At 36.5% G+C, this 27144-nt stretch overlaps 1 protein-coding gene across 1 annotated transcript; it reads right to left on the minus strand.

Moving 5' to 3' along the window:
• Nucleotides 1–5886: 5886 nt before the first annotated feature.
• Nucleotides 5887–26394, minus strand: LOC115622634 (cell death protein hid). Its single transcript, XM_030516641.1, has 4 exons — nucleotides 25984–26394; nucleotides 9837–10320; nucleotides 8944–9238; nucleotides 5887–6386 (listed from the first exon to the last, which is right to left on the minus strand). The coding sequence occupies exons 1-4, from the start codon at nucleotides 26270–26272 to the stop codon at nucleotides 6300–6302; spliced, it is 1155 nt and encodes a 384-aa protein (XP_030372501.1). The 5' UTR covers nucleotides 26273–26394; the 3' UTR covers nucleotides 5887–6299.
• Between the last annotated feature and the right edge of the window lie 750 nt (nucleotides 26395–27144).

The raw sequence follows: 27144 nt of genomic DNA on the forward strand, positions 1-27144 counted from the left end.
CCCAGTCTTCGTTTAATAAAATTAATTTTTATGCTGCTTTATGCTAAGAGCGCATAACTCTCATAACCCCAACATGTGTGGCAAGCGTAATTATATTTTATTTATAATTGAATTACATTGAAGTGTATTTTAAGTGCCTCAGCGCAGTAGTTGAACGTTTTAATTAAAAGATATGCAAAGTTATTATGAAATATAAAAAGATGGGACAGGGAAAGACGATGTAGTAATGGCGATTCAAGTATATCATGGAGTTACTAATTTTAGTTAAATGCAAACTAAAGCCTTACCAATGGCAACTGAAAACACATTTTGTTTTTAAAACGATTTTTGATGATGAAAACAAATATGCCAGCGACGGTGGATTGGCTTTGAAAAAGTCTTAAACTTGCATATTAAATAAAATTGTATTATTTATTGAAATTCTACTTCGAACATTAAGACATTTATTTAGCTTACCAATAATAACATTTTATTTAGTAAAATATTAGTCGAATATTGTCTATTCAGTAAATGATGTTTTATGAAATGCACAGGAGGACTCAATACAAAAGACTAAACACTGTTATTGATTACGACCATAATTTATTTCATCGAAATAGTTTGTTACCCGTTTTAATATTTTTACAAATAGTTTATTTTGCTTTTTAATATCTTACCTTGAACTAACTATATGTTAGGAAGGAATCCGTAATCTATTTTGAACATGCAGGTTGCCAGACTTTATTTTATTACAATTTTTGAATAATAACATCCATTTATAATGACTCGCTATATACCTTTATACATACATCTTACAACAGTAGCTATTTAAGTTTAAACGTCTTGCACTATCTCTGGACAGACATATGTAGACAACATTTTATTTTGAATGTGAGACATTCACAAAAGTAATATTTTGTGGGACAAAACGAAGCCCAGTTATTAGGATCCCTCTTTCTAATTAGTGTATTTGAATATTCGTTCACTTTAATAATTTACTTTAATTAATAAATTAGGTAAGATTGTATATTTATAATACAAATATCATTAAGATGGGCAAACAGGGGTTACACACATATGTAGTTTAATAATTTATGACGTATAGTTATTAGTTGAATTTTTCTTCATAGATATAATAATTATTTATTTACGAAAAAAAGAAACTTTGTATTTTAGTTGTGTTGAACGAAATTAATTTTTTGCCTTTAAATAACCAACACGTAACTAAAATTATTGCTCACTACTTTTAAGCCAAAATCAATTCTTATTCACCGAATATTGAAGTTTGAAATGAATTTCATCCCCCGAAAGGCACAGGCAGTTAATTAAATGCGGCAAATGTTGCTGCTGTTCTCAATAATTTAAATACTCGACTACCTTCCCTATTGTTGTGGTAAAGCATGATGCTCTTGTATGTATGCGCGTGTGGGGGGAGGGGAGGGTGCTGGAAAGACAATAAAATTGCAAATGTATGACAAAAGGACCAAAATCCCAGTCCAGGCTGCAGTTGTCGTGTCTGTTGTTGTTGCTGTTGGCAGGTGTTGAACCAAAAACTAATTATCATAAACCTTAGTCGCGAGCTGGGGGTGGTGGGGGCATATGACGCAGCCATTTAAGCGCATTGATTAGTTGAACTGAAATTTAATTGGCAACTTGTAAGTTTTCGTCGCAACTAAACGCATTTAGATGGTCATAGAGATGAAAAGGGGCTTAGTGGCTGGCCATGCACAGCAAATGCGCCACGCGTTTGCGCTCAAATATCAAATTAAATATGCATATGGATGTAGGTATTCGTGCACGCAATTCGCACAGATTTTCGGTCCGCTTAAATGTAAATGAAATAGGCAAGCAATTTGCTTGGTTTGCTGCCCCTTTGATTGACAGTTGCATGAGGCGATTGACGGAAACGGATGTCATGTCAAAAAGTGGGTGGCAGGTTGAAATAATTGCTCGCAGTCGTCGTCGTTCCTTAAGCCGCTAATAACACATCATTTTTGTGTGACAGCATATCCTGTTTCAGAGTCGCGTGCAGCACGGCGGCAATTATGGGCATTTAATCCGTTCGACCACAGAAAACTAAGTAGAAACGAGAAAAAACTACAAATTGGGTTAGACGGCATAATTTTTGGTGGTTAAGTGGCCAACAAACACGTGTCGCCCTCGATTGTTAAGGGTTGAGGGTCAGTCGTGCAGCAATAAGGATGCTGAGAAAATCGCTCGCAACGGCAGAAAACCTTTGTTGCCTATCGGCGCGGCGCAAGATTTTAAATTATTATTAGCAGCCCCAAAAGTATGCAGTGCTTTTCGTGATCCTCGCTGAATATTAAGAAGATGGAGTTAAAAATTTATACACATATACATATGTATCTATTATGTATGTGTACACATAGGTCTAGAAAGTAAATATATTCGATGTAAATAAAAATGTAAATGTTCGTTCGCTGAACACAACGTTTAATTTGAATTTTTATAATTAAATTAGAGGTATTATATGTATGTATAAACGACTGTATATGTTTAAAACATGAAAAACGCTATACATCGTTTTTTTCACAAAAAGTAATGTTTGGCCTTCCTCCACGTTACCGAAGCCATTCTGCGACCCTAAAACTAAAGCAATATATATGTACTATGTACACCAAAAAGGCGTTTTATCATATTAATTATATGAGCTTATTTTTCAAATTGCATTAAAAGCACATCCCTTCTCTGTTTTTGTTTTTTTATTTTTTATACGAAGCCACTTAAAGCACCAATTGCTAATTCAATTAAATCTTCATATATAAACAAATCAGTGTCTGGTTATCATTTAAAAACCAACTGAAACTAAATAGTTTTTTTGAAGCAACTATACAATGTACGAGTAAAGAATTCATTATTCTAGCATTATTTGGTGATGGGAAAAGGCATTTCCCATGTGAAAAAACTGAACATTACAACGCATTCCACAATAAAAAAGCAACTATTTGATTAAAGTTATGCTAATTATAAAAGCGATGTATCAAGCTTTATCAATATTGCACTATGAATATAATGAAAAAGAATCTGAAATACATGTAGCTCTGTTTTAAAATATAAACAGTGATATTTACACTCTATCATAAAGAATCGAAAAAAAATTTAAATTCTCCAGCTGGTTCGCTCTAAAATAAATTCTGAATGCTTAATAAAAGACTACTAAAAAAGTAATATTCTTTATGTGGGAAAGTTGAAAGGGTTGGGGTCTGCCAGAAATTCCAACAAGAACAACAGAGAAAACAATTAACTTTCATTCCAAATAAAAGATGTGGGTTTTTTTTTATTTGATGGTTTTTGCATTTTATTTGTATATCGTATATAATGTAGATCATCTTACATGTATGCATGTACATATATTTAAGCTTGTTTTTTTTTTATTGAATGTACACATATTTGTCTTATGAACAATATTTCATGAGATCATTATGATAATAATAATAAAAAATATTACAGCATAAAAATGTACAAGTTATACGAGTACGTACGACATTTTGCTATACAAGAATTGTTGGGGGAAGCATTTAATTGAAAATTGAATAAAGTTTTATGCTCGCTTAATTATCTACTATATATATGTGTATATATAATTAGCTTAGATTTAACGAAAATGTGTTCAAAGCAGCATTTTAAAAATACAAATTGGCAGCACATTTAACACGTTTTTCAATTCTTTTCCTCCTCCGTACTTTTGGCACCAAAATCTATACAAATGGCATTCATTTTGCACATATTTACAAATACAGATTACAATAGTTGTAGGCGAAAATCAATGAACTGTTTGAGTTTCATGCCTCTCTTTCTCTGTGTGCGTGGGAAATCATAATGAAAACAAAACAAAAAACAAAAAAAAAATTGATAAATTGTTGTTTCTGTGTACTTTTCCTGCTGTTTTTCTTTTCTGCCTTTCAATTTTTTTGTGCACCGCCGCGTTATGGCAACAAATGTTTGTGTTCCGATCGAGAACTCGTCGTGGCACTCATTTGGACGCGCGGCCACAAAACTATACCGAGATCATTGTGAAAACTAATTAGCCATGAACGCGCGTAAAATTGCACAACAATTGACAATTTCTTATTCTTATTGAGTTATTGATTTAATTTTTGCTGTTATGCCAACTTTGCGCGCAGTTCATTTTTTACAATTTACAAAATTTTTATCATGGTTGGAAATTTGTATGAATGTGGGTGAGTGTGTTTTTTTTGTGTGTGTGTATGTGTGTGTGTGTGTGTGTGTATATATATATGTGGACAAAAGAATATTAAAATTAAGGTAAAATACATGGCTTACCAATTTACTAATAGTACTCAATTATATAACTTTGCTCTTTGCTCTTTCCTCTTTATCTGAACATACCCACTAGAGTTTGTTTTAGAACTTGATGGATGGGTTTCCATTGTAACAGAAATGCAAATGCAACTTAAGAGTACAAAATGTATTGCAAAATATATTGTATATACTTGTATGTGTGTGTATGTATACAGACAGCTTAGGTGTATTTATGCCTACAAAATAATTTGTGTCTAGTGACGAGTAGTAATGATATATGTATGTATATATATATATATATATATATATATATATATATATGTCTGTCTGTATGTATATAGCAAAAAACTTAGAGTTAAATACACGACTCGATAAATGTGATATAAACTATAACGCTTTGCGCTCCAATAATGCCTAATCCTAAGCCTATAAATCGAATATTTATTTATGTATTTCTCTTTCTCCATGTGGTTGATGTATGTATGTGTTTGTGTATTATGATAAAAAATCCATGAGATCAATGCGATTTTTGGGAATTGTTTTTTGTTTTCTTTCTTTTTTTTTTGTTTCTTTTTGATTTTGCTTATTTCGTGTAATTTTAATTTATTTATTTTTATTTATTTCACGGTTATTCGATTAGCATTGAATTGCTTTGCTGAGCAGTGCATGAATATTGGTGCCGAAATGTTTCGAAACTTTGCCAGAGAGATGAACATAGTACTAAATTGTTGTAACTTTCTGTTGTTGTTGTTGTTGTATTTCTGCTGCTTTGCTTGACTTGAGACTTTGGCTAGCTTGTGGAGATCAATTGAGTTTATTCATTGAATTGCCATGGTTTGAGAGATCATTCGGCGTTGGCTTTGATAGTTAACCAAATAGACGAAATAACTTTACTGCTTCTCTGACAAACTTTCAAAGCATTTCGCTCCCTCTCCATGTACTGCGCCTAAAACTAGTGTGAGACCAATTTGAAAAATGGTTGAATTAAACAAAACAAAAAATTAAAAAAAAAAAGATTGGAAAAAAACGCACGCACATAAAATGATGAACGCTGCTTAACGGCTACAAAATTTAACTAAAAACATGTGCAATTAAAATGTTTTTAAACATCACAAAAATGGCATAAAAACTATGTACAACAAATTGCTATATGTATTTATATATATATAATTTTTTTGTATTTTTTGTTTTCTGCTTTTCTCATTTGATATTCTCTTAGCAATTTTTAACAATTAAAGCTAAATAATTTTCTTCAATACGTAAATTTTTACTAATTTAAAGCAACATTTAATTAAGCATGATACAAATATTTAAGCTATCTTTTCTGTTTTGTTTTGTTTTGTTTTGTTTGTAATTGAAGTTACAAGCGAAGACATGTTTGTTTAAGAACTAAATATGTATTTTCTTTTATGTACAAATCGCGTATAGTTTTTAAGATATACGTAAGTATTTATAGAAATGCAATGCTAAATGCAAAAGCGCCAAAAATTTCAAACTTATAACTGCAGTTGGGAACCGGCGTCAACGTCTAAATATTTCTGTTTTCAAAATGGCAGTTTGCTGTTCTAAATACTTAGAATTTATGTTTAAACATTTTACAAAAATATTTGAGAGTTTCTTTTGTGTAAGTAGATCCAAAACAATTATACAATACCAAAAATATTCAAAGATCATCTTTTTTGTTAGCAAAAATATTATTTGTGTTAATTTCTTTTAGTCTTAGTCTTTTCTTGCCAGTCTACAGTTTGCCATTTGCTGAGAGCAGTTTGAATTTTCGTCTCATAAGTATATATATTATAGATATTGTTCTTGTGTCCCGTCAACCTTCTTAGACATTAGATGTAACTATGCTATATATGCTCGATTTGTGCAGATCATGGTGATGACTTTTGTGCATTTCAATAAATTCGTTGTTATTTGCCCCACACTTACATATACTATACATATGTATGCAATGAATTATCTAAAGATCGTCGTCTTATATCCTAATTCTGGTTATGTTTGCTGCTGCTTCTTTCCTCCTTCCTGTTTGGCACTCATCGCGCGGCAAAGAAGCCGCAGCCCATGGCAAGAACAAAAACGGTGACAACTGTGGGCCAAGTGAAGCTATGTTTTTCTTTGTTCTGCAAAGAAAAGAATGAATATTTTGATAAGATTATGACATTAAAAATACAAGTATATTAATAATTGAGTAGTTCATTAGTTAATTAGTTGAGATGTATGAATTATTGAAGACTGTTTTATGAGCACCGATACATTTTCAATATCCTCCCTGGACAATTGATTCAAGAAAGCCGTCGAAATTGAATCCCTTTTGGAAGCCGGCTGAGAGACTCTTCTATTTAACAAACTTCTTAATGCCTAAGTTGCAATCGTAATATAATCTACAATTAATTCAAAGACATTCTTCTATATACATAAATTAAAAAAAGTTGCCTTTTATTGGATATAAAATGCATGTTACTTCTTACTTCCGAACCTATCTAAATCGTTCTCTAAATAGCTAAGGACTGAGATAAGCCCCAACCTGAGTAGTTCTAAGCACTCTGTGCACAAAAGAAGACGGACAAAGCAATGTAAATAATTGGTTTACACTTGACCGCCGTCTGTGTCAAATGCTTATATCCATAAACAACTATTCCCTAGTGTAAAATAAACTACAACTTAGTCGCGTGTTAACTTCACCTTTCCGCGCACACCCCCCGCACACACTGAGCTGTAAATCAAGTGAAATGAACCCAGAAAACCCCACGAATTGTTTTGTGGTCAGCTGCATTGTTATAATTATTTTCCATAGTTGTAATAATAACAATTGAGCACTCATTTGTGTGTGCACTTGTTTGCCATATCAATGGATATATAATTTACACACAGGCCGGTTCGGTTCACGCACGATTGGCTTTTGTGTGGCCCCCGCGCCGGACAGTGTAGTACAACCACCCTAATGGCATATCTATTCGTACAATTATGCAAATTCTTTACGTATGTAGTTGTAAGTGCATCAATTTTCGGCATATTTTTATAGAATTTTCGCTTATGCGGGTTAATGATGAAGAAGTCGTTTGACCATTTGTCCGCATTTTATCGAATGATCAAATGAAATCAAAAGATTTTGCTTTTGTTTTCTACTCTTCCAGATACTGCTAATAATGTTTAAATTGTTTTTAAAATATAATCTACTTTCCTTTTCCAACGAGTTTGCCTTTATCATCCCTCTCGACATGAATGGAAAATTACTAATTTTCTTCATTTACGCATTTGTACATATGTATGTATGTATGTATATATACATGTACATATATATAGTATACTTGTACATAAAACTGTGCAGATTGATGATTTTCTCACGATCTGACTGTTGTGCGGGACTGCGGAATGAGGTCAGCAGCCAGCAGCGAGATAAGCTACGTTTTAAGAACTAAATGAATTTGCCTTTTCTTTCCACTTAATCATTCAAAAATACATATGTATGTATATACAGTTATGTATATGCATGTATATGCATACTATTTACTTTGCATTTATGAATATGCGAAAACTGAAACGGTATCAAATCGCAACGACTATGACTGTGCCCTCGAGGAGTGCTTTGTCTCGGGCGATTGAGTTTCTTTAGCATTTCAATTCAATTCTTTAAATTGCGTCTTAGGTTAAATCTTTAAGGTGGAGGGGCAGGCAAAACTAAGGGAAGTGACACACTTTTGTGAGCGCCCAGTGGCAGTCAGATGACAAAGGCCTAGTGTCTGACTAACTAACTAAAAGCTAGAGTGTTTGCCAGACGGCAATTCACATACCCTTTCCTCACATTTTCTGTAAATCAGAATTTTATTTTTCACGTCATCTTACGAACTGAAATTATAAGTGCTGCAAGGTTAAACTATTTACTTGTAAATCATTATTTAAAAGATACTCGTATATAATAAAATGTATAATTTTAATTTCAAGAATACTTCGCTGAATTTACCAAAAAAATTCATTGCATATCGATGTTCGCTTATAAACGATATACAATTTAAAAGCATTGTTCTTCAAAAAGAATTCTTCTTCCGATTCAGAAAACTAATACTAAATGATGTTGAAACGTATTTTTTAAAATAGATTTATGCTCAAATTTTGGATTTTCCTTAATCAAATTTCAAATATAATTATGAGTGTATTTTAATTTCGGCCTTTCGATGAGGGACCTGCCATCATATATGTAGTTCTAGTTGTTTACGCCTGCAAGGTATAAGAGAGAGCTAGGGAAAGAGAGGAAGCACGCCAAGGCGGCATTGTCACCGTCCGTCCAAGCGCTGCGCAATTAATTTTTATCATACTTAAGTTTGTTCGTCTCATTATGCTTGCATACACACACACACACACACACACACACAAACACGCATGCATGCATGCATATGTGTGTATATTTTGAATATTTGCGCTCCTTGCGTGGCTTGGCAATTTGTCACGCGCTAAGAGCGTGAGAGAGAGATAGAGAGTGAGAGCGCGCTGAAGAGAGTGAAATTGACGGAGGCTGTCAGTTTATTTTTAGGCGCACATTAAATTTTTGCTAGTTTTGTGCAATTCTCCAGCACGTGTTCACGCAGCAGATGCGCAAGTTAATGAACTTAGTTGCCATTGTTGTTGTTAGTGTTGCATCTAATTGAGGCGTAAAATGCTTTGGCACTTGTCGCTTCTTACCTTCTGCTCGGCCTTTTGCTGTTTTTGTTGCTGGTGCTGCTTCTGCTTCTGCTGTTGTTGATGTTGTTGTTGGCTGTGGCTGCCACTTGGCGCATCAACTCCACAAGCAGCACTGCTGCTGTTGTTATTGTTGCTGCCGCCGTTGCTACTGTTGGGGCTGTTCTTCTTCTTACGCGGCGGTATACGTCCATTGAACTCCTGCAAGCGCTCGCGTGCTTCGCTAAAATTGCGAAAGCGATCAAATTCATCTCTGCTGGTCTCCTGATCATCTTCGCCGGTGGAGGTCAACCGCTTGCTAAACGATGAACGGAAAGATTGAAAGAAATAAAGAAAGAGAGAGAGAGAGAAATTAGTGTGAGCTTATCAAAAAAAAGCTGAGTGGAGCGGAGGGGAGCTGAGCTGAGTCGCTATCTCCTATGCTGCTATTTATGGACAGCCATCGTTCTGCCGACAATTATGTATGTATGTATGCATTTATATGTATTTATATGTATGTATGTGCAGCAGAGCTGCTCTAATCAGATATAGCAATAATTATTTATTATTAATTGATTTAAGTGTTAAACATTTTCACCCCAACCATAAAATAATATAGCTCTATATAATCCAAATGTTAGAGACCCAGATCCTTGCTTACGAGCTATTAAGTTAATTTCGTTATTTAGTGTTGATTACGATTCTCTGCCAACTAGGAAATCCGAAAAAGCATGATTAAAATTTCACAAGCCAAGCATGTTGAGACTCTACAATGAATCGTCTTAAGCATTCTATTCTACTCTATTGTTCGGTATTTTATTTCGTTGGCTCTATTTCAAAACGGATCGAAGTCTATTTCTGCAAAGATCAGCTGCTCCCACCTTGATCGGCAACTCTTGATGCAACTTGCTACTCACCGTCTGGCCGCATCTGACTGGCTGCGCTGCAAGCGCATTTTGGCGCCACTGCAGGAGCCTGCAGGCAAGGGTGTCGATGCCATCGGCATGTGTGGATGCCATCCGAAGCTGGCCGTGGATGTGGAGCTGCCGCCAGCGTTCGGCGTGGGTGGCGGCGTATAGGTGGAGTAATAGGCAGTCGAGGCATAGGCAGCCGGATGATGTTGCAGCAAGTGCGACTGCTGTGGGTAGCTGTGGCTGTAGTGCAAGGGTGGCGCCGACAGTGGTGGTGGCGGCATTGGCTGCGGCGTCGATGGCGGCGGCGGATGCTGCTGTCGGAAGTAGTTGTACTCCTCGCCGGAGGCAAAGCTGATGCTGGTGCGTGGTGTTCGTGGTGTGGGGGCTGTTCCCATGTTGGGGGCAAAGAAAATATCACCGCCTGTGTAGCTGGGCGATTGGGCAAAAGAGCACGACGGACTGGGTGGGTATTGAAAGATTTGTTGCGCTGCAAAAGTAAAAGGGAGATCAGTTAGTTAAGTCGTCAACAACATTTTAAACACTATATGTAACAACAACAACAACAATGAATTGTAAACAAAGGTGACTTTTTGTGGCATTGGCCGTCATCAGGGACTCGGCCACAATGCAAGGAAGTGTCTAAGGTCGTTGTGTCATTGTTGCGTACTAATTGCCACCTATTGTCATCTTTATTCTATAATTGCGTCAAGTCGTTAACTAGCCCGGTGATTAAATTGTAGATGCATCTTATTAGTGTGGCTGTTTGAAAGAACGAGTTCTTCAGTATAGTTATAGTATGACAACCTATTTTTTGCACTTTATTATGATAAGACAATATTTTCTTTATCAAAAACCCAATCCCAGTTTATGTCAAAGGTTTCAAACTCTTTGTAGGACAGAAAACGGCATTGTTCTAGCTACGATATATATATATATATATAAAACAGAAGTCTTAAATATGAGGGACTTGGAGTTCTGGAAATGAGAATCGATCGGAATCAGTCCAATCATTCAATCAATTTCAGTATTCCTTGAAGACCATACTAAGACGAAGACTAACAATCGAACACAACTTACAGTCGAAAAGACCATTTTCAATTTAAATTCCCGAACATTATTCACAGCTACCAGCTTTTTTTGAAGATGTTACTCTGATAATCAATCAATCAATTGATTTTTAATAGATCTATTCACTTATAGCAGAGTAGAAGACCGTTCTAGCTGCATATAAGTTCAGCTTAATTGAAAAATGTACTAATAATGTTAATTAAATGTTAATCATTATTTTTATTATGAAAGCAGACAAAAAATAATCGCACGTTTGACGTAAACATGTCTCTTTGTAATTAATTTAAAATCCAAACATACAGTATATGAATATATAGCATAATCATTAGTCTTCCATTTTCAGATTCGAACTATTTTATAGAGTTGTGTTATAAAATGTTTTAAGTACTTAGTAGTAGTGTCTGAAAGCAGCACCTTTGAGCAGAGTCTACAGTCGTCTTCAAGTGTACAAATGTGTGGAAGTGTTTACTTTTCAGAAACATTTGCATACGAGTACGTATTATAGTTGCAGCTACTTAGCCCAACTCGACTCGACTCGACTCGTCCCCCCCTCCATCCACAAGAAAGCGTTGATAGCCTTATAAGTAAGCTGCTCACATTTGATATGCGCATAATAAATTGACGACAAACTCACTGACGAGTTTGTAAGTTTCAGTTTCTTAAGCAGGCATTTACGTATTTTCTTTTCATATTAGATTTAACTTAATGTTTATATACTTCAGTCGCATAGGAATGATTGATTGTAATGCAAATTTTATACAAATCATCGTCAGCAGTGGCCTTTGGCAGCAGCAGCAGCAGCAGCAACAAATAATCAGACGACGATAATGTCTCAAGCTACTAATTGCCGGAGGGCATAATTTATGTGTCTTATGGCTCGCTGGCCGGTCAGTTGCCATTCTAAGTCAGTCAGTCAGTTAGTCAATTTGCATGGCCACTTAAAAATAGCTTAAGATGCAGATACTATAGGAGCACATACCCACAAATAATGTCATTCATCGTCAACCTGCAGGCGATGCCAACTACATAATTTGCAATTGACCCAATAGCCTTGAACTCGAAACAATGCAACAGCAGCAGCGGCAGTAAGTATCTACAAGTATCAGCGAGTATCCATGAGCTGCTTCGAACCACAGCTGTTGCTGCTGGAGTTGCACACCGAACAGCAAAAAAAGAAAAAATTAAAGCTTTGTTTAATTGGCCAGTGTGCCACTCCTTTGAGTTCTGCTCGCTGCTCGTTACATGTGTGTTGTGCTGCATCTTACAGATACATGCGAGCACTTCAAGTATCTTTACCATTTGAAACTAGTTTGCGAGCCGCTAGCTGCAACAGCTGCCTGAAGCGCGCTCAAGCTCACGTGCCCCCCATAGTCGCAAAATGCATTTAACCTTGAAAATCTGCCAGCAGCTTGATTCGATGTCTGTCTGTCTGTCTGTCTTTCCGTCTGTCTGGCAAGCAGGCAGGCAGGCAGGCAGGCAGTCAGGCCAGCAAGCAGGCGGCATCATTAATACTTGGTTCTTTCTATCTTGTAGCTGCAAGTTGTTTTTAGTCATGTTGGTGTTATATAAGCTCAGTGCTGGCTGTTGTTGTTGTTGTTGTTGCAGCCCCTTTATGATCATCATGATGATGATGGTGATGATGAAACGCATACGAGTACGTATATAAAAATGTAACTACTAATTGCAAATTGTGTGGAAAATTATTTGCAAAGTGTAAAAATTGCACATTTGCATACACACACACACACACACGCGCTCAGATATGCATGTATATGTGTGTGTGTGTTGTGTGGGGAGAGTGTGTGTTATCTGGCCAGGGATGGAGGAGCTCGAATTCGTAGCAAATCATTTTGAAGATACATACATATTTAATTCTCAGCTTTGCAGTACTCGATGATAAGATGTTGAGACTAATGGGCAGCTTTTATTTCTTATGTACTATATATTACTGATTAAATTTAATATTTTCTAAGAAATGTTTTATAATTTATTAATGTATTCTATGGGATTGAATTACAAGAAAATAATCAGGCCAGCGACAAAATAGTTCCCTTGACTTTTTAATATTTCTTCATGCAAAATAAATTGGGAAGTCCCTTTAGTTAACTAAAAACTAAACTTTTAATACTTAGCTTCCTAAATTCTTAATACCTCGTATAATTTCTGAGATAAATGCTCAGACGGCAAATAAAATAATTATTGCATTAAAATGAAAGTATCAGCCTTTTTTGCCAAACATATACTTTTGAAGAAAATTTTAAGCAGTGTTCATATTTCTTCATTCAAAAAAAATTGGGAAATCCCTTCACTTAGTGAAGAAGAAGTGTTGAATTTATTATATTTTTGTTATATTTGTAGTATTTGCCAGCCCTGGGCCCTTCTTCTGTTGCTTTTGCATTGCATTGTTGTTGGTGTTGCTGTTCTGTGTAGGGGTAGGGTGTTTCAAGTCGAACATTTATGGCCGCACTCTGGCAAATTTATTTTGAATGCATGCGGGCTGCTGTGACTTTTGTTGTTGTTGTTGTGGTTGTCTTGAAAACGTGATCGACCGTTTTCCCTGCCATTGTTGCTTTAAAGGTATTTGTTTAAAGGTATGATTTCCACATACAAACATACTTATGTATGTACTTACATATGCATTTGCTTTGACAATATGGCACCAAGTTGCATGGAATTATTGCTGGGCTATGACGTGTACTACACACATATATACATACATATATACATATATACATACATATTTGCCGCATCTGTATTGTCTGCCCAAAGCAATTATGTGTATAATTTACTTAACATTTATTTCTTCACCTTTTTTTTTGCTTGCAACAATTTCTAAGGTCGCTGGCAGGCCTGACAGTCGGCGCACAGCTGACAAACATCAATCAGCAAGAATAGCAACAACAATAACAACAACAAGAAAACTAAAACTCAAGTTAAACTAAGCAGAACGCAAGGCTCAAGAACAATTTACAAGTATGCGATTGACGCTGGCAGCCGCTGGAAAAGCTAGCAGCGGAAAAACGTGAAAAATGCCGCAGAGTTCTTGGCATGTGTGTGTGTGTGTGTGTGTGTCTGTTACGCTTTAGTTGCCACAAAAGAACAAAACGGCGACGTTTAATGCATTTTTAGTTGCTCAGTTGAGTTGAGTTGATTACATGACAGGCAGCAGCGAGCTAGAGCTATAGAGCCAGCTAGCCAGTCGGGCAGTCATCAGTAAAGCCCGCAGCATATGCTCATTATGGCCTTGAAGTGTTGGCAGAAATGTAAAATGTGAAAAAAATAAATAAACTGCTATTGCGTCGCTTTAACTGAAATCGAAATGGAAACTTGTTTATACGGCATATTCCGTGCTACTTGGTCAAAAATGTTGGTCATTGGGCAAATGCATCAGATTGCTGTTAAGTATATTGATTCATGATGCAGAATTTATAGCTTTATTCTGATGTGAGACGACAGACGAATAATTCAACCTAAAACTGCAACAAATGCAATTATATGCGAATGATTATCAACCATTCAGCACGCCTCAATAATTAGAGCTTTATAACATTATCTAGTAATTTGTGTACTTTAATAATATTTTAGATTAAATCTAACGCTTTTTTACACTTCTATGTGCTGTCCATTAGCAGTCTATTGTAGATATCGTTTGATTAGCACCTTTTGATCAGAAGTTATGGTGTCGATCTTTTGACATTTTGCAAAAAAAAAAAAAAACTGATAGATTCTTCACTATTTACTTCCTGTTTCTGGGCCTTCTAAAGTACCATCTTAGATTACTAGTTTACTAAGATTATTATAGAAAAGATTGCGAAAACCGGCATCATTTTAGATTATAAAATTACTAAGATTGTTATACAAAATATTGCGAATACATATGTATTAAAAACAAAACAAAGATTTAAATTAATAAGCTCGTAGGTGTTTAGTTCAGCTTACAGTAACTCCCCTTATGTTCTTAAAAATAAAAACAAATACCTCTCATTAAAAAAACTATAATTTAATTGCATAAATGCTACCATTTCATCATAAAATGGCTTTTAAAAAATTTGCCTGCCGGCTCTGCCTCAAAAGCGCTTAATTGGAATTGTGGATCCACAAGAAAGATCTTAGTGGTACATTGTTCGGTGATTGCTTGTCATTAGTAAGATCATTAACCATTACATCTAACAGTTCTGTTAAAGATGTTTTCGATTTACAGAGCTTCCTTTTGTTTAACAAAAACAATTCCCAGCCTTGTAAAGTTTCCGCATTTTTTGTCATGCGTCATGTTTTTTGTTTCTGTTTTTTTTTTTTCAGAAAACAAACAACGTGCAATTCCCAGACCTAACGGTAAGTTGCATTACACAAATGGCTAATTAGCGCTACCAAAATTGGTAATTAAAATTGGATAAGGCAATCGATTGAGCGGGCTGGCGACACCTGCTGATTGACATTCAATTTTGAGGCATGTCGCGTTTTTCGAATTCATATCCGTAGAACTTTTTTGGTTAGAACATAGCACAAGTCGCTCACAGATTGTGGCCATAAATGTAGAAAGAACGAAACTGTTTCGTCATATATAGAAACAAAACAGAAATGTATTGACAAGCTAAATGAGGTTCGTTGACATGCCGCTAAAGTTCATTTATTTAATTATTACACAATTTCAAGTGCGATTTCGAGAAGATACTTCAAGCTTCCTGATTTCAGTTTCACTGTTTATTGTTTTTTTTTTTTTTTGTACTTTGTATTTTGTGTTGACCACAAGAAACAATTAGTCAGAGCGTTGGCCGTGAGCAATGCTCGAGGCGTGATGAGACATTCTACAAATAACCGTTAACATATTGACCGCGAAATGAAAATCGAACAAAACAGCTGCAGCCAGTCCCGTCTAATTAAACGAAAAGCAACCAAATTTGTAAACGAATGTGAATCGTGTGGTGCCAAGCGCCTTAAATGGCAGATGTCACGGCATCTTACAATCGTACATATGTACTCATATACATAGTAGTATGTTGCGAGTATAGTCGTCTTGTGTGGGCGTTACATCAGTGGCAGACTTGAACGTTTAAGTGAGATGCTGCTGATGATCAATCCTGATGTTACCGATCTGATCTGAAGCTGAAGCTGAAGCCGTGGGCGGCTCAAGAGTTGACAATCAAATTTGGATAATGTCGAAGTTGAAATTTCTTGTACATACTATTAGTCAGCTTTTGAAACCACTTTCTGCCACCTTCTTACAAGCTGTAAGTTGGCACCACTCATCAAGAAATGTCAGCTTACAAGCCAGCTAGTCTGTTGTTATGCGCCTTCAGACAAATGCATTGCCTCTACAATATAAGTACATATACTTGTATATCTATTTTTTTGAGGCCAATTGCCAGTCATTGAGGCGCGCAAATTAAAAACAAAAAAAATTATAACAAAATCTAATGTGCAAAGCGAATAAGTCAACGAGGCCAGTCTCCTAAAATAAAAAAAAAAAATAAAAAATCAAAAATGAAAAACATGCATCTTTTGTTTTCGCACATCGGTCAGTTTGTTGTGGCAGCTCCGATCGTGCGAACAAAAATGTAGATAACAAAATTATTATTATTTTTCTGTAATTGTGCAATTTACGCTTTTTGTTGCAAGGTCAAGCGGCGAGCAGTGTCTGATAATTGCACGCGTGCTATTGCGTTCATTTTTTTTATATTTTTAATTATCGCTTTAAAAGCCCACAATGTGCTTAGGAATGCCTTTGTGCCACAGAAACGCCTTTCGGTTTGAGGAGCACACAAGTGAAAAATTTCAAAACGAGCTGACGTGCAAAACACTTCCTCCTTATCCACAAAATTCCACTGGCATATCAGACAAATTTCTGAAAATAGCTCAAACGCTTATCGCACGCCAGCGAGCAAGGCGAGGAACATCGAGAAAAGCTGAGCAAACGACATCAATGCATGTTCAATATTTTATAAACGACAACGACAAAGGCAGACAAATGCAATTTTTCAATTTCAAAGCGAAGCAGCGGAGACGAGCGCCGCTTAAAGGACTATAAAACATACGCAGCAAACAAAGACCAAGGAACTCCGTGCCGTGCTATCGATTGGGGATATGGGGATATGGTTTGGAGGAGCCATGAACAACTGCTGTCCTGGAAAACTCAACTGCACATCAGTAGAGCGTTCGGAGTGACAGTTGCTTGCATCTATTTTGTGTGGCAGGTCCTGGAATGGCTTTACATGTGCATAGCAAGTGGCTCAAGCGAGTTCCACAGCATCGCGAGCATATGTTTTGCCAAACGAAGCTTATAAAATAAAAAGCGTTGAAATTTAAATAAAGTTGATAGAAAAGGCACTTCGGGAATGCCAGATACTAGTATCCTTTAATACAAATCAGCAGACTTTACGTTGTTTATTGGAGTAAGAGATTAGTTATTAACTGAAAACGTATTCATATTTGCTGAACTAGTTAATCAAAATTTATGAATTTATTTAAGAAAGTCTAATCAGCTTCATTAAATGCTTAACTGCTTAAATGTTAAACTTTAATCAGCCACTATCTTGCACATGAAAACAAGGAGATTATTTTAAAAGGAGTCTGCGAAACTTGTTTTAAAGCCAACCATGCCTTTTGGATTTGTTTTCTTCTGGGGGTCTGTGAAATATTTTATTCTTTGGGTGGATATTAAAAAAGAAGGCCAATCTTTAAGCCGTTAGGCAACTATCTAGGCTTTCGTGAAGGCCTTATTTGAAATTTTTTGATAATCATAAATGAAGGAATTTATTTTCATTTATATTCAGATATGCATTTATAAAAGCACGCGAAATCGGACAAAAAAGAAAGCTGCATTCTTTATTGGAACTTCAGCAAGTCCCAAAAAATTACAATACTTTATAGCTATACTGGCAATAATTTATTTCATACCACTTTTCTTCATAGTATTACAAAAATTTTAAATAGGAAAGAGCTCTACAAATATCAAATAATAATGATAAGTCCTGAAAGTAAAATATAATCTCGACTTAAGCTATTATCAGACAGGCAAATAATAATAATAATGGCATAATATAAATATTATAAATAATATTTTAAATTGCACAAATATTTAGGTCATAAATATAATGTTACTTCAAGTACAACCAATAGCTGCTCTAATCTAAAATATAAGTAAATAGTTATGTGTTTTAGAAGGCTGCTTGTAAAATGGAACAAATTTCTGTCCAAGCTTAGTTGCTATCGAACTATCGACCATAAGTAGGTCATTTTTAATACAATCTGGGAAACCTATCAAGGCCATGTTGTGGAGCTGCATTTCCTGTCAAGTAGTGCTCTGACTTATCAATATTTCTAATCTGATATAATATACGTTTTCACTTTGATTGAATGATTCACTTTCTGCAAGCAACCAAACCCTTGTCTGCACATATAGTATAAGCCCTGTGGCGTGAATCTATATCTGATATATACACACTATATGTATACGCTCACTATATCGGCTTCTCCGTCACGAACAATAAAATAATAAGCCGATTAGCAAATGTGCAAACAAAATGCTAACAACAATTAACAGCGTAAAATGTAATTGAACGCCCGGGAGGCGTTGGGGGGGAGTGGCATTTGGTCAGCACGCGAATGGCGAGTGAACAGCGGCAGCGACCGCGACCGCGACGTCGACGTCGACTGCAGCGATGACGCAGCGAAGGCAACGAAGACGGCGAGTCTGGCAAGTTGTTGGCTGGCGGCTGCTGATTTCCAGTTGCATTTTGTTTCACAACAACAACAACAATAATAATAAATGTATGTATTTATGTATATATAAGTATGTTTATTTTTCTTTCAGTTTTTTATTTCCCTTCGATAGTCAAACGTGCGGTTTGTCACTTCGCATTCGTTTATTGTTATTTTTGTTTAATTATTATAATTGCGCTGCATCTGATCGTCGGACATAGGGCGACAAGGTTTTCATTTTTCGTTTTTGATTAATTATTTAATTTATAGTGCGCATTGCGAATTGCGTGCTGGGCCCACTGACTGACTGACAAACTCGCTTAATGAATGAACGACTTAATGTGCTGAGTAAGTGTTTCACACATGAGTTGGGAGGTTGATAAGAAAATTGTAATACATGCTTAATTAGCCAGAGAATAGCCAGAAGTAAGCAAATGTCCGCTTTGAAAGTTCTAAGCTAAGTTCAAAGTAAATAATTTGTAAATGAATTAGAAAGTAAGGACATGGCAATTGATTAATTGGACGTTTAGTATTTAGTAATTTTTAAAAATCTCGCGAAATTGTAATCAAATGTTTTGCTGATCATTTAAAGTAAAAACGAAAATAATACAAAGTTTTTATTAAATTTAAAGCAATTTAAAAGTTGTACATAATATGAAAATTTCTAGTTAAGGAAACGTATTCTTTTTTGAGAAAGATGGACTTTATAATAAAAACAGCAGTTTTAGTTAAATTTAAAGCAAATATCTTAAATCTGTATTTAAGATTTGTCCTAGGTAGAACAATTATTAAATTTTATGATAACCGTGAAATTTGTACATAGTATGAAAATTGTTAAGCAAACATACAGATATACTTTTTGAAAAAGATGGACTTTAAAATAAAAACAAAATTAGTATAAAGTTTTAGTTAAATTTTAAGCAATTTAAAAGTTGTACATAATATGAAAATTTTTAGTTAAGGAAACGTATTCTTTTTTGAGAAAGGTGGACTTTAAAATAAAAACAGAAATAGTGTTCAGTTTTAGTTTAATTTAAAGCTTATATCTTTAATCTGTATTTAAGATCTGTCCTAGGTAGAACAATTACTAAATTTTATGATAACCTTGAAATTTGTACACAGTATGAAAATTTTTAGGCAATGAGCGAATAAAGTTAAGGAGATATACAGCGACATTATTGAAAAAGATGGACTTTAAAATAAAAACAAATATATTGTAAAGTTTTAGTTAAATTTAAAGCAATTTAAAAGTAGTACATAATATGCCAATTTTTAGGCAGAAAACATATTCTTTTTTGAAGAAGATGGACTTCAAAATATAGTGTACTTTTAGGATAAAGCAGTCTCTTACTTTATACATTTTTTAAAGCTTTATGAATTGTAAAGCCGTGTAGTCGGCAAGATCGTTTGGTGAAATGTTTTCTTAGTTGCTGGTAAAGATCCTGACATACTATGTTGCTGTAGCACACAGATTTGTTTTCACGTAATTGCAAGCGCAATTCTGTGGAAATCAAGCAATTCATATAGTTTACTGGATTTGCTCATTAGCAGCACTTTTTTTGTCGCATTTCCTAGTCACAGCATTTAAGTCACAATCGCACCAACACGCGCGTATTAAAGTTTCAGTTGACTATCAGATGTGGTTGTTGTTGTTTTTGTTGTTGCGGGGATGGCGTTTGTTGCCAATTATAACAAGTAGCTGGCATCATTGCCAAGCATATCCTGTTTTAAGTTTTACCTCTTTGAATATCCTTTTCCACTTTGCTCATGGCACTCAGGGCAACTTCTTTTGTCTGCGCTCAAGCGCGCTGCTTTGTGCCAAAGCGTCTGTCTAGGCTCAATTTCATAACAAAAACTTGAGCACGTTCTACTATGCAACAACGGGCAAGAAAATCCTTTAGAAAGTGCCTGGCATATCCATTGCACTTTCGAGACACTAATCCAAGTCGGAGGCGTCGCGGCGTCGCAACGAGTAGGAGGAACGCTTCAATGCAAACAATTTAGCACCCAGTACCAGCGACTTATACCCGCTAAGAGACAGAGAGGGGGACTGGCAAGACTTAATCAAAAGCCAACTAGACATCGTGGCAGACAGCGCGAATAAATGTGTGTATGCCTCTGGTGTTAACAAATGACTCAAAAGTGTCAAGTTTATGCACCTAACTGTTTTTTCTTTTTCTAAAGCCAAATGCCTGGCGGCCATTTAAACATGAAATGTGAAAAGTTCATTGAGCTCAGCTTTTCGTGTGAAATTCCCAACATAGAATTGGTTCCACAACGCCTAAAAAGTTACCAAGTACAAGTATATTGAAAATCATAAAAAAAATGCAAAGTTCATGGCATCTCCATTGATGACATCCGAAGCGGCAACAATCCAGCAGCAACAGCAACAACAACTGTAACAACAAAAACTCGGCAACAACATTTGCAATTTGCATAAAGCAGCGGCAAATAAATTCACGGTCAATGTAAAACAAAATCACGAACAAAACCAACAGCAACAGCAACAGCAACATGAAGCTGCAGGCAGAAAGCAAAGTCAAGCAGCAGGCTGGAAAACAAAAGAAAATGCAGCAAGCAACGAAGCCAAAGGGGAAAAACAGCGAAAAACGAACAAAATATAAATCAGTCAGCTACAAAATTCAACGGCAGCAGCGACGATGACGACGACGACGACGACGACTTGGCAACAGAGCAAAGCAAATTTGCATTTGTGGAGCCGCAAAGTGCGAGGCATGTACATACATACATAAATATGTATGTATGTATATAGGTATGAGCATATATAGATAGCTACATGCATGGCCAGGCTGTACGCGGCTGCTGGGCTGTGGTCTGGCTGCCAGTTAATGTGAGTTGTTGGTGTTGCTGTTGCTGTTGCTGTGGCCGGGCCTTGTGGGTGGGCAGCAACGACAGCAAAGTCAATGGCAATGCAAACACTGCGATGAGATAATATATTACTTGGAAATGCCTCTGCGCACACGCGCGCTCAACATTGGCTCAGATACATTTTCATCTGCCAGCAGAAGCGTCAGCTGTTGTTGCCAGGCGGCAACAGCGGCAGCAACAGCAGCAACAACATCGCCATGTTTGCCGCCATTTTTCTTTTGTTTTGTGGCATCAGCATCGGCTTCCGTTGCACGAAAAACTACGAAGTTGCTGAGCAAAACAAAATGGTGGAAGATGTCAAGTGCGACGTCGACGCGAACGTCAAAAAACAACGCCTAGCAGCAGCAGCAGCAGCAACAGCAACAACAACAGCAGCAACAGCTGCTCGCTCACAATGATGCGAATGTCCAGGTCAAAAGAGAGCAGCATCAAAACAGACGACAGGCAGCCAGCCAGCCAGCCAGCCAGCAAGCTAGCCAAGCCCAAACAACAACAACAAGAACGGCAGCAGCAACAACAACGATGAGCAACGCCAAGTTAATGGCAGCAACCTAAAACGGCGTCAGTTTTTCTTTTTTTTTTGCGGGGGGGGGGGGGAGGGTTTAAGGGGCCCTGACTGTCATTGCACCTTTTGTTAGGCCCCCATTGAGAGGCTTAGGGGTGGGTTTTTGGCAAAACAACTTAGGCGCACAGCCGCCCAACAACAACAACAACAGCAACATCCAGCACAAAGAGCGCCCAAACGAGCGTTGCTTGATGAGCGCGCCACTGAATCAGGGGCTCGAATTTGTGAGTGGGGGTTGACTGTATTTTTAGGCTCCCGCTTGTGGGTTAGACTTCCTTCCCCCAATCACGCTCTGGCTGCTCCTGATGATGACTAAGCGCTTGGGCGTCGCTGGCTTGCTTCAATATTTGTTGTTGTTTTCGTTTTTTCGTTGGGGTCGGTGGCGAATTGTTGTGGGAAAAAAGCTTAGGCACAGGGCGCTCGAGTGTTTAAAGCATTGTTCAGTAGTTTATGTGTCACTATTAGATAAATTATGCACTTAAGTGGCGGCTTTGATGAAGACTCCTTCTTCTGACTAAGAATAGTAAGATATTTAGTACGGGCTGGAGCGACCACAATTGCGGAAGCTTAAAAATGGTTTCAAAGGGTTGATGAGACGATGAGATATTAGTTCAAATGAGATGTTGCAAAAGTGGAAAAATTATAAGTTAAAGCCTTTTATGAGTCAAGCATTAAAATTGTTGTAAAGAGCAGATTATAATAGTATTGGCGCCGGAAAGCAAATTGTGCAGAAGAGAATTTTTGTCTAAAATATATAAAAATCTTTTTTTTTTTCAAAAATTACTATGTGTTGAAGCTCATACTGAATTGCTACTTTAAAGCAAAGTATTTTGTTTTTAATGAAAAAAAAAAATTGCTTCTTTGTATTTGAAGATATTGAATTGAAATATATATTAAAGGAAACATGGGTCGAGCTCTCCATTCAAAATGGCAACATTTTGTAGAACTCTTTCCAATTCCATCGTAAAACTTATAATCAGCTGCTGAGTCGCTTTTAAATTATTGTATTCACTTACAATGACTCATATTATAAACAAATTTGAAATCATAAAGCAGCGCACATTAAGGGGACAGCACAAATCTATAAATAAGATTTTAATGTGCATTAACAATGAGCGACACAAAGCAACAATAACTTTGACGGGTGTTGCTTTATTTTAGTTGCTGTTGTTGTTGTTGTTGTGGCAACAACGCCCGGCCAAGAGTTGTTTTCTATTTTACTGCAAGTTCGTTTTTTTTTATGCCTTTTGTTCGTTTTTTTCTCAATGTCCAAAAACCGCAGCTGACAATCAACGGCGACAAGAACAAACATAGCCGTGTCTTGTTGCCACTCGCCTCGATTGTTTGTCTGTTACGCAAAAGCCCACGACCACAAAACATAAAACTGACCGCACTGCTGAGCCTTGGCTATTTAAACAACCGTTAAGTCAAACACTTTGCAAATCCAAATGTATTTGCAAGATATGCATACTATATACGTGTATATGTATCTATGTAGCTCATGGTTGGTCCAGTTCGGTAGTCAGTCGTTACATTTGCCACTCGCCTAAGGTCAAATGGCGTTTAATAATTTGGGTTAACCAACCGGCCGATACAGCTGAACAAAAGGCTGACTGCAGATACATATCTAACTCATAGATACATAGATACTTTTCATACTCGCCCAGCGTCGAGTAAGACATTCGACTTCACTTTTTGGCGCGTGCCAATTAAACGTGCCCGGTTTTTTTGTTGTTGTTGTTATTGTTGTACGAGTAGTCGTTGTGTTGTTATCATTTTCTGGCCAACACGCCCACCTCTTTTGGCTCGAATCGACAGCGTTTTTTATTTTGTATTTTTTGTTTGTTTGTTTGTTACTTGAGTTACTTTGCGAGTTTTGCCGCGTTTGTTGTTGCTGTTGTTGTTGTTGTTGTTGGGCACAACATATCGCATGACATGCGCTTGTGAGCTCACGGGTTTCTCTTTCTACAGGCAGCGACCAGCGAGCTCCAACCACAAGAACCACGTCAAGTCGTTTGCATCAATTCGGTCAGATTTGTGGCTTAACTGACAACCACGATTATACAGAATTTTATACCTATATCCGTATAAAGTGGAAAGCGTGTAGAACTATTGAAGCACCTATTTATTGGTCCGTTATTCAATCAAAAAAATTCTTATTTATTTAGAAAAGTATTAATTCTAGATATTAAGCTTAATACTATCGCTGATTTTTGAGATTGGGAGTATTAGAATGATTTACTATATCATTAAATTATGCCTTCGTTATTTATAGAATGTTTTCATCGGGATTTTTTGAAAGCATATACAAGTATAGCTAAATACAAGTATAAACTTTAGGTTTTAACTTTTCCGAAAATTTGAGTCTTTAAAGCGCAATCTTCCGACTCGTAGTATTTTATAATTATATTTAAGTTCAATATACAGAGAGTATATTCCTCTTAAGAAGCCATATTGATATCTGCTATATAATTAATTGACCACATTAGAGATATTGTGATATATAGTATATTATGATATATATACATACAGACTGTATTAGTGTCACTTTTAAGATTTTAGGTGTCAATCCAATCGGACTTAAGCCTAGCCTACAAATATGCTTCAAAAGTGAATACCAAAATGATTTCTTTGTATAGAAATGTTTGTGGGTTTTCAAAATTTTTATTTAATTTTACAAGCAATTGGATGAATGGGACTTTAATTTATATTCCACAGTATTTGTGATGTGTTTCTGTAGCTGCATTTCTTTTATTTGATAACTTCTCTACATTATTTTGTTTGTTGAAACATCACTTAAGTCTGCTTATTGTTTATCCTCATTTATATTTGATCCCCTTCCGCCTTGGCGACTGTTTTTGGCTGTTTTAGTCTCCTACCCAGCTGTCAATATAGCTTCCACTACTTTCGCCCGAGGCCCGATCATACAGTTTGCTTGTGGGCTTCCTCTTCGTCCAATTCTCAGTCGGTCAGGTAATTTGATGCGTCGTCGTTGTTGTTGTACACTTTGCATTTTGTTTCTTCTGATAAGCCGCAAAATGCTTACTATTCAAAAAAAAAAAAAAGAAAAAAGAACTACTCATACATGCATATCTATATGCTGTGTGGGGTTGTTGTTTTTGGTTTTGTTACGGGCATGAGTCAATAGCCTTGAAAAGTGAAACTACCACAACGCAAAAGCAAATGCGCATCGTCCAGTTAAGAGAAGGCCAATTGTTAAGTGGACCCTAACTGCACAAAATCCAGTTGTGATTAGCCGCCATATACATAGCTATGTATATAATACTATTTCTTTGCATTATCAACTGCTTTTGAAAATTTAATTTCTTGGGAAATTTGTAGGACAGTAATGCCTCTACTCTCCATAGAGAAGAGCTGGATCGCAAACGACTTCAATTTTCAGCTGTTAGAACTGTTTAAGATCTCTATATCTCTACTTCAAACTAGGAATAATGTACAATTCAGCATTGAATTCCCCCATGAACTATGGTGTCATTCACGATATCTCCAATGGTTATTTTAAAATTTTGAATCAGCATTAAGAGATGCTCGCAACAGAATAATTTAAAAATTTTAATTTTCAATTTACTGTGATAAATAAAACTGTTTAATAATGTAATGTTTAGAATAATGTAAATTTCTAACTTTATTTCCCCGATGAACTGCAGATTTAATTACAATACCACCCAATAGTTCATTTTTAATTTTTAATCCGAGTATTGAGACGATATAGACATATCTGTAACGGCCATAGAAACGATCGAAGAAAACATCATTCTGATCTACATGTCTTTAAACAATTTGGTGCTCTATAAACCCCTATACTTGTATATTGTAAAGCTCTGTGGGCGACTTAATCGTTTGCGATTCATCCTTTATTCAAAGTGCTTCAATCGGCTTTAATAAAATGCGCATTAAACGCACACTTACCACTGGGCTGGACATTGTAGAGGCGTTGATGGTGTTGGAACCACTCGCAGAGGGCAATGAGCACCTGATCTGTGGGCATTGGCATTGGCGACTGCATGGGCGTCTGCGTGGCCGATGTTGTGGTATTCGGCGACTGGGAGGCCACACTGCTGGCGCCATCCGATGAGGCTGACGAGGATGCGCCCGACGATGTTGAGGCCGACGACGATGACGTGGAGCCCGAGGCGCCCAACGAGCTCGAGGCGGTATCGTCGGCGCCACCCGCGGGTAGATAAAAGGGCACGGCCATTATGGTGTGGATGGTGGTGGTGGTGGTGGTGGTGGGTGTTTCGTGGGTGACTGTTTGTTGTTGTTGCTGTTGCTGGTGGGGAGGCACTTTTGGTTTCTCTGCCTTTTAGCGCAGTTCGTGGTTTTGTTTTTTATCGCCTTTGCGTTTGTTGTTGTGGTTGGCTATTATTATTTAGTCTCTGCACTTTGATTTTTAGATTATTTTGTATTTTTTATGCAAAATTTTAAATATTAAAAATTTGTGCATTTTTTGTGCTTTCAGTTTGTGAGTATTGGCTGATGTTGTGTTTTTTATTTTTTATTTCGTTGTGGTTGTGAAATGTTTTGAAAATTTTCTTAAACAGTGCACACAGAAACACTGAAAGTATTTGTTTTGTCGTTTCTTTTTTAAGATAATATTCTGGTTAAGTAATTTAAAACACTTGGTCGTTTTGTCGTGTAATTAGTTTTAACTTTTTTATTTGAAGTTTGTTAAATTTTTTGCATTTTGTGCATAGAACGTCGTTTGCAACAATTTGATTTTAGAAGAAAACACAAACAATTCGGTTACTTCGAAATTTTCTGTTACTTTGCAAAATTTTTATTATTCTTTTTTTTTTTTTTTGTTTTTGAAGTCGTCGTAGAACATGAAGCACTTAAAACGTGTCGCAAACGCAGACTGCGATTTCTACTGGTTTGGGGAAGAAACACGTCTTACTGGCTTCACCGCTCGTATAGAACTGAACGTTCGGTAGCGACTCAAACTACAGCCGCGCAAGAACACAAAACGCAGCAAACGGCAGCAGCGACGCAATCGTCTGACTGTGAACTGGTTGCGAGTGAGGTGCGGGCCCGAAAAGAGGGACTGCTGCGGAGGCAGCCGAGCAATGAGTA

The sequence above is a fragment of the Scaptodrosophila lebanonensis genome, unplaced genomic scaffold (assembly GCF_003285725.1).
Source record: "Scaptodrosophila lebanonensis strain 11010-0011.00,11010-0021.00 unplaced genomic scaffold, SlebRS2 tig00000043-arrow-pilon, whole genome shotgun sequence".
NCBI classification, from domain to species: Eukaryota; Metazoa; Arthropoda; class Insecta; order Diptera; family Drosophilidae; genus Scaptodrosophila; species Scaptodrosophila lebanonensis.

What these genes read in the sequence shown, in the direction of transcription:
- LOC115622634 (XM_030516641.1), bottom strand. Translation starts at nt 26,272, where the DNA reads ATGGCCGTGCCCTTTTATCTACCCGCGGGTGGCGCCGACGATACCGCC. An exon ending in CTACAATGTCCAGCCCAGTG is followed by an intron (nt 10,321 to 25,983) that starts GTAAGTGTGCGT and finishes TTACTTTTGCAG; the next exon opens with CGCAACAAATCTTTCAATAC. An exon ending in AGCAAAAGGCCGAGCAGAAG is followed by an intron (nt 6,387 to 8,943) that starts GTAAGAAGCGAC and finishes TTTTCTTTGCAG; the next exon opens with AACAAAGAAAAACATAGCTT.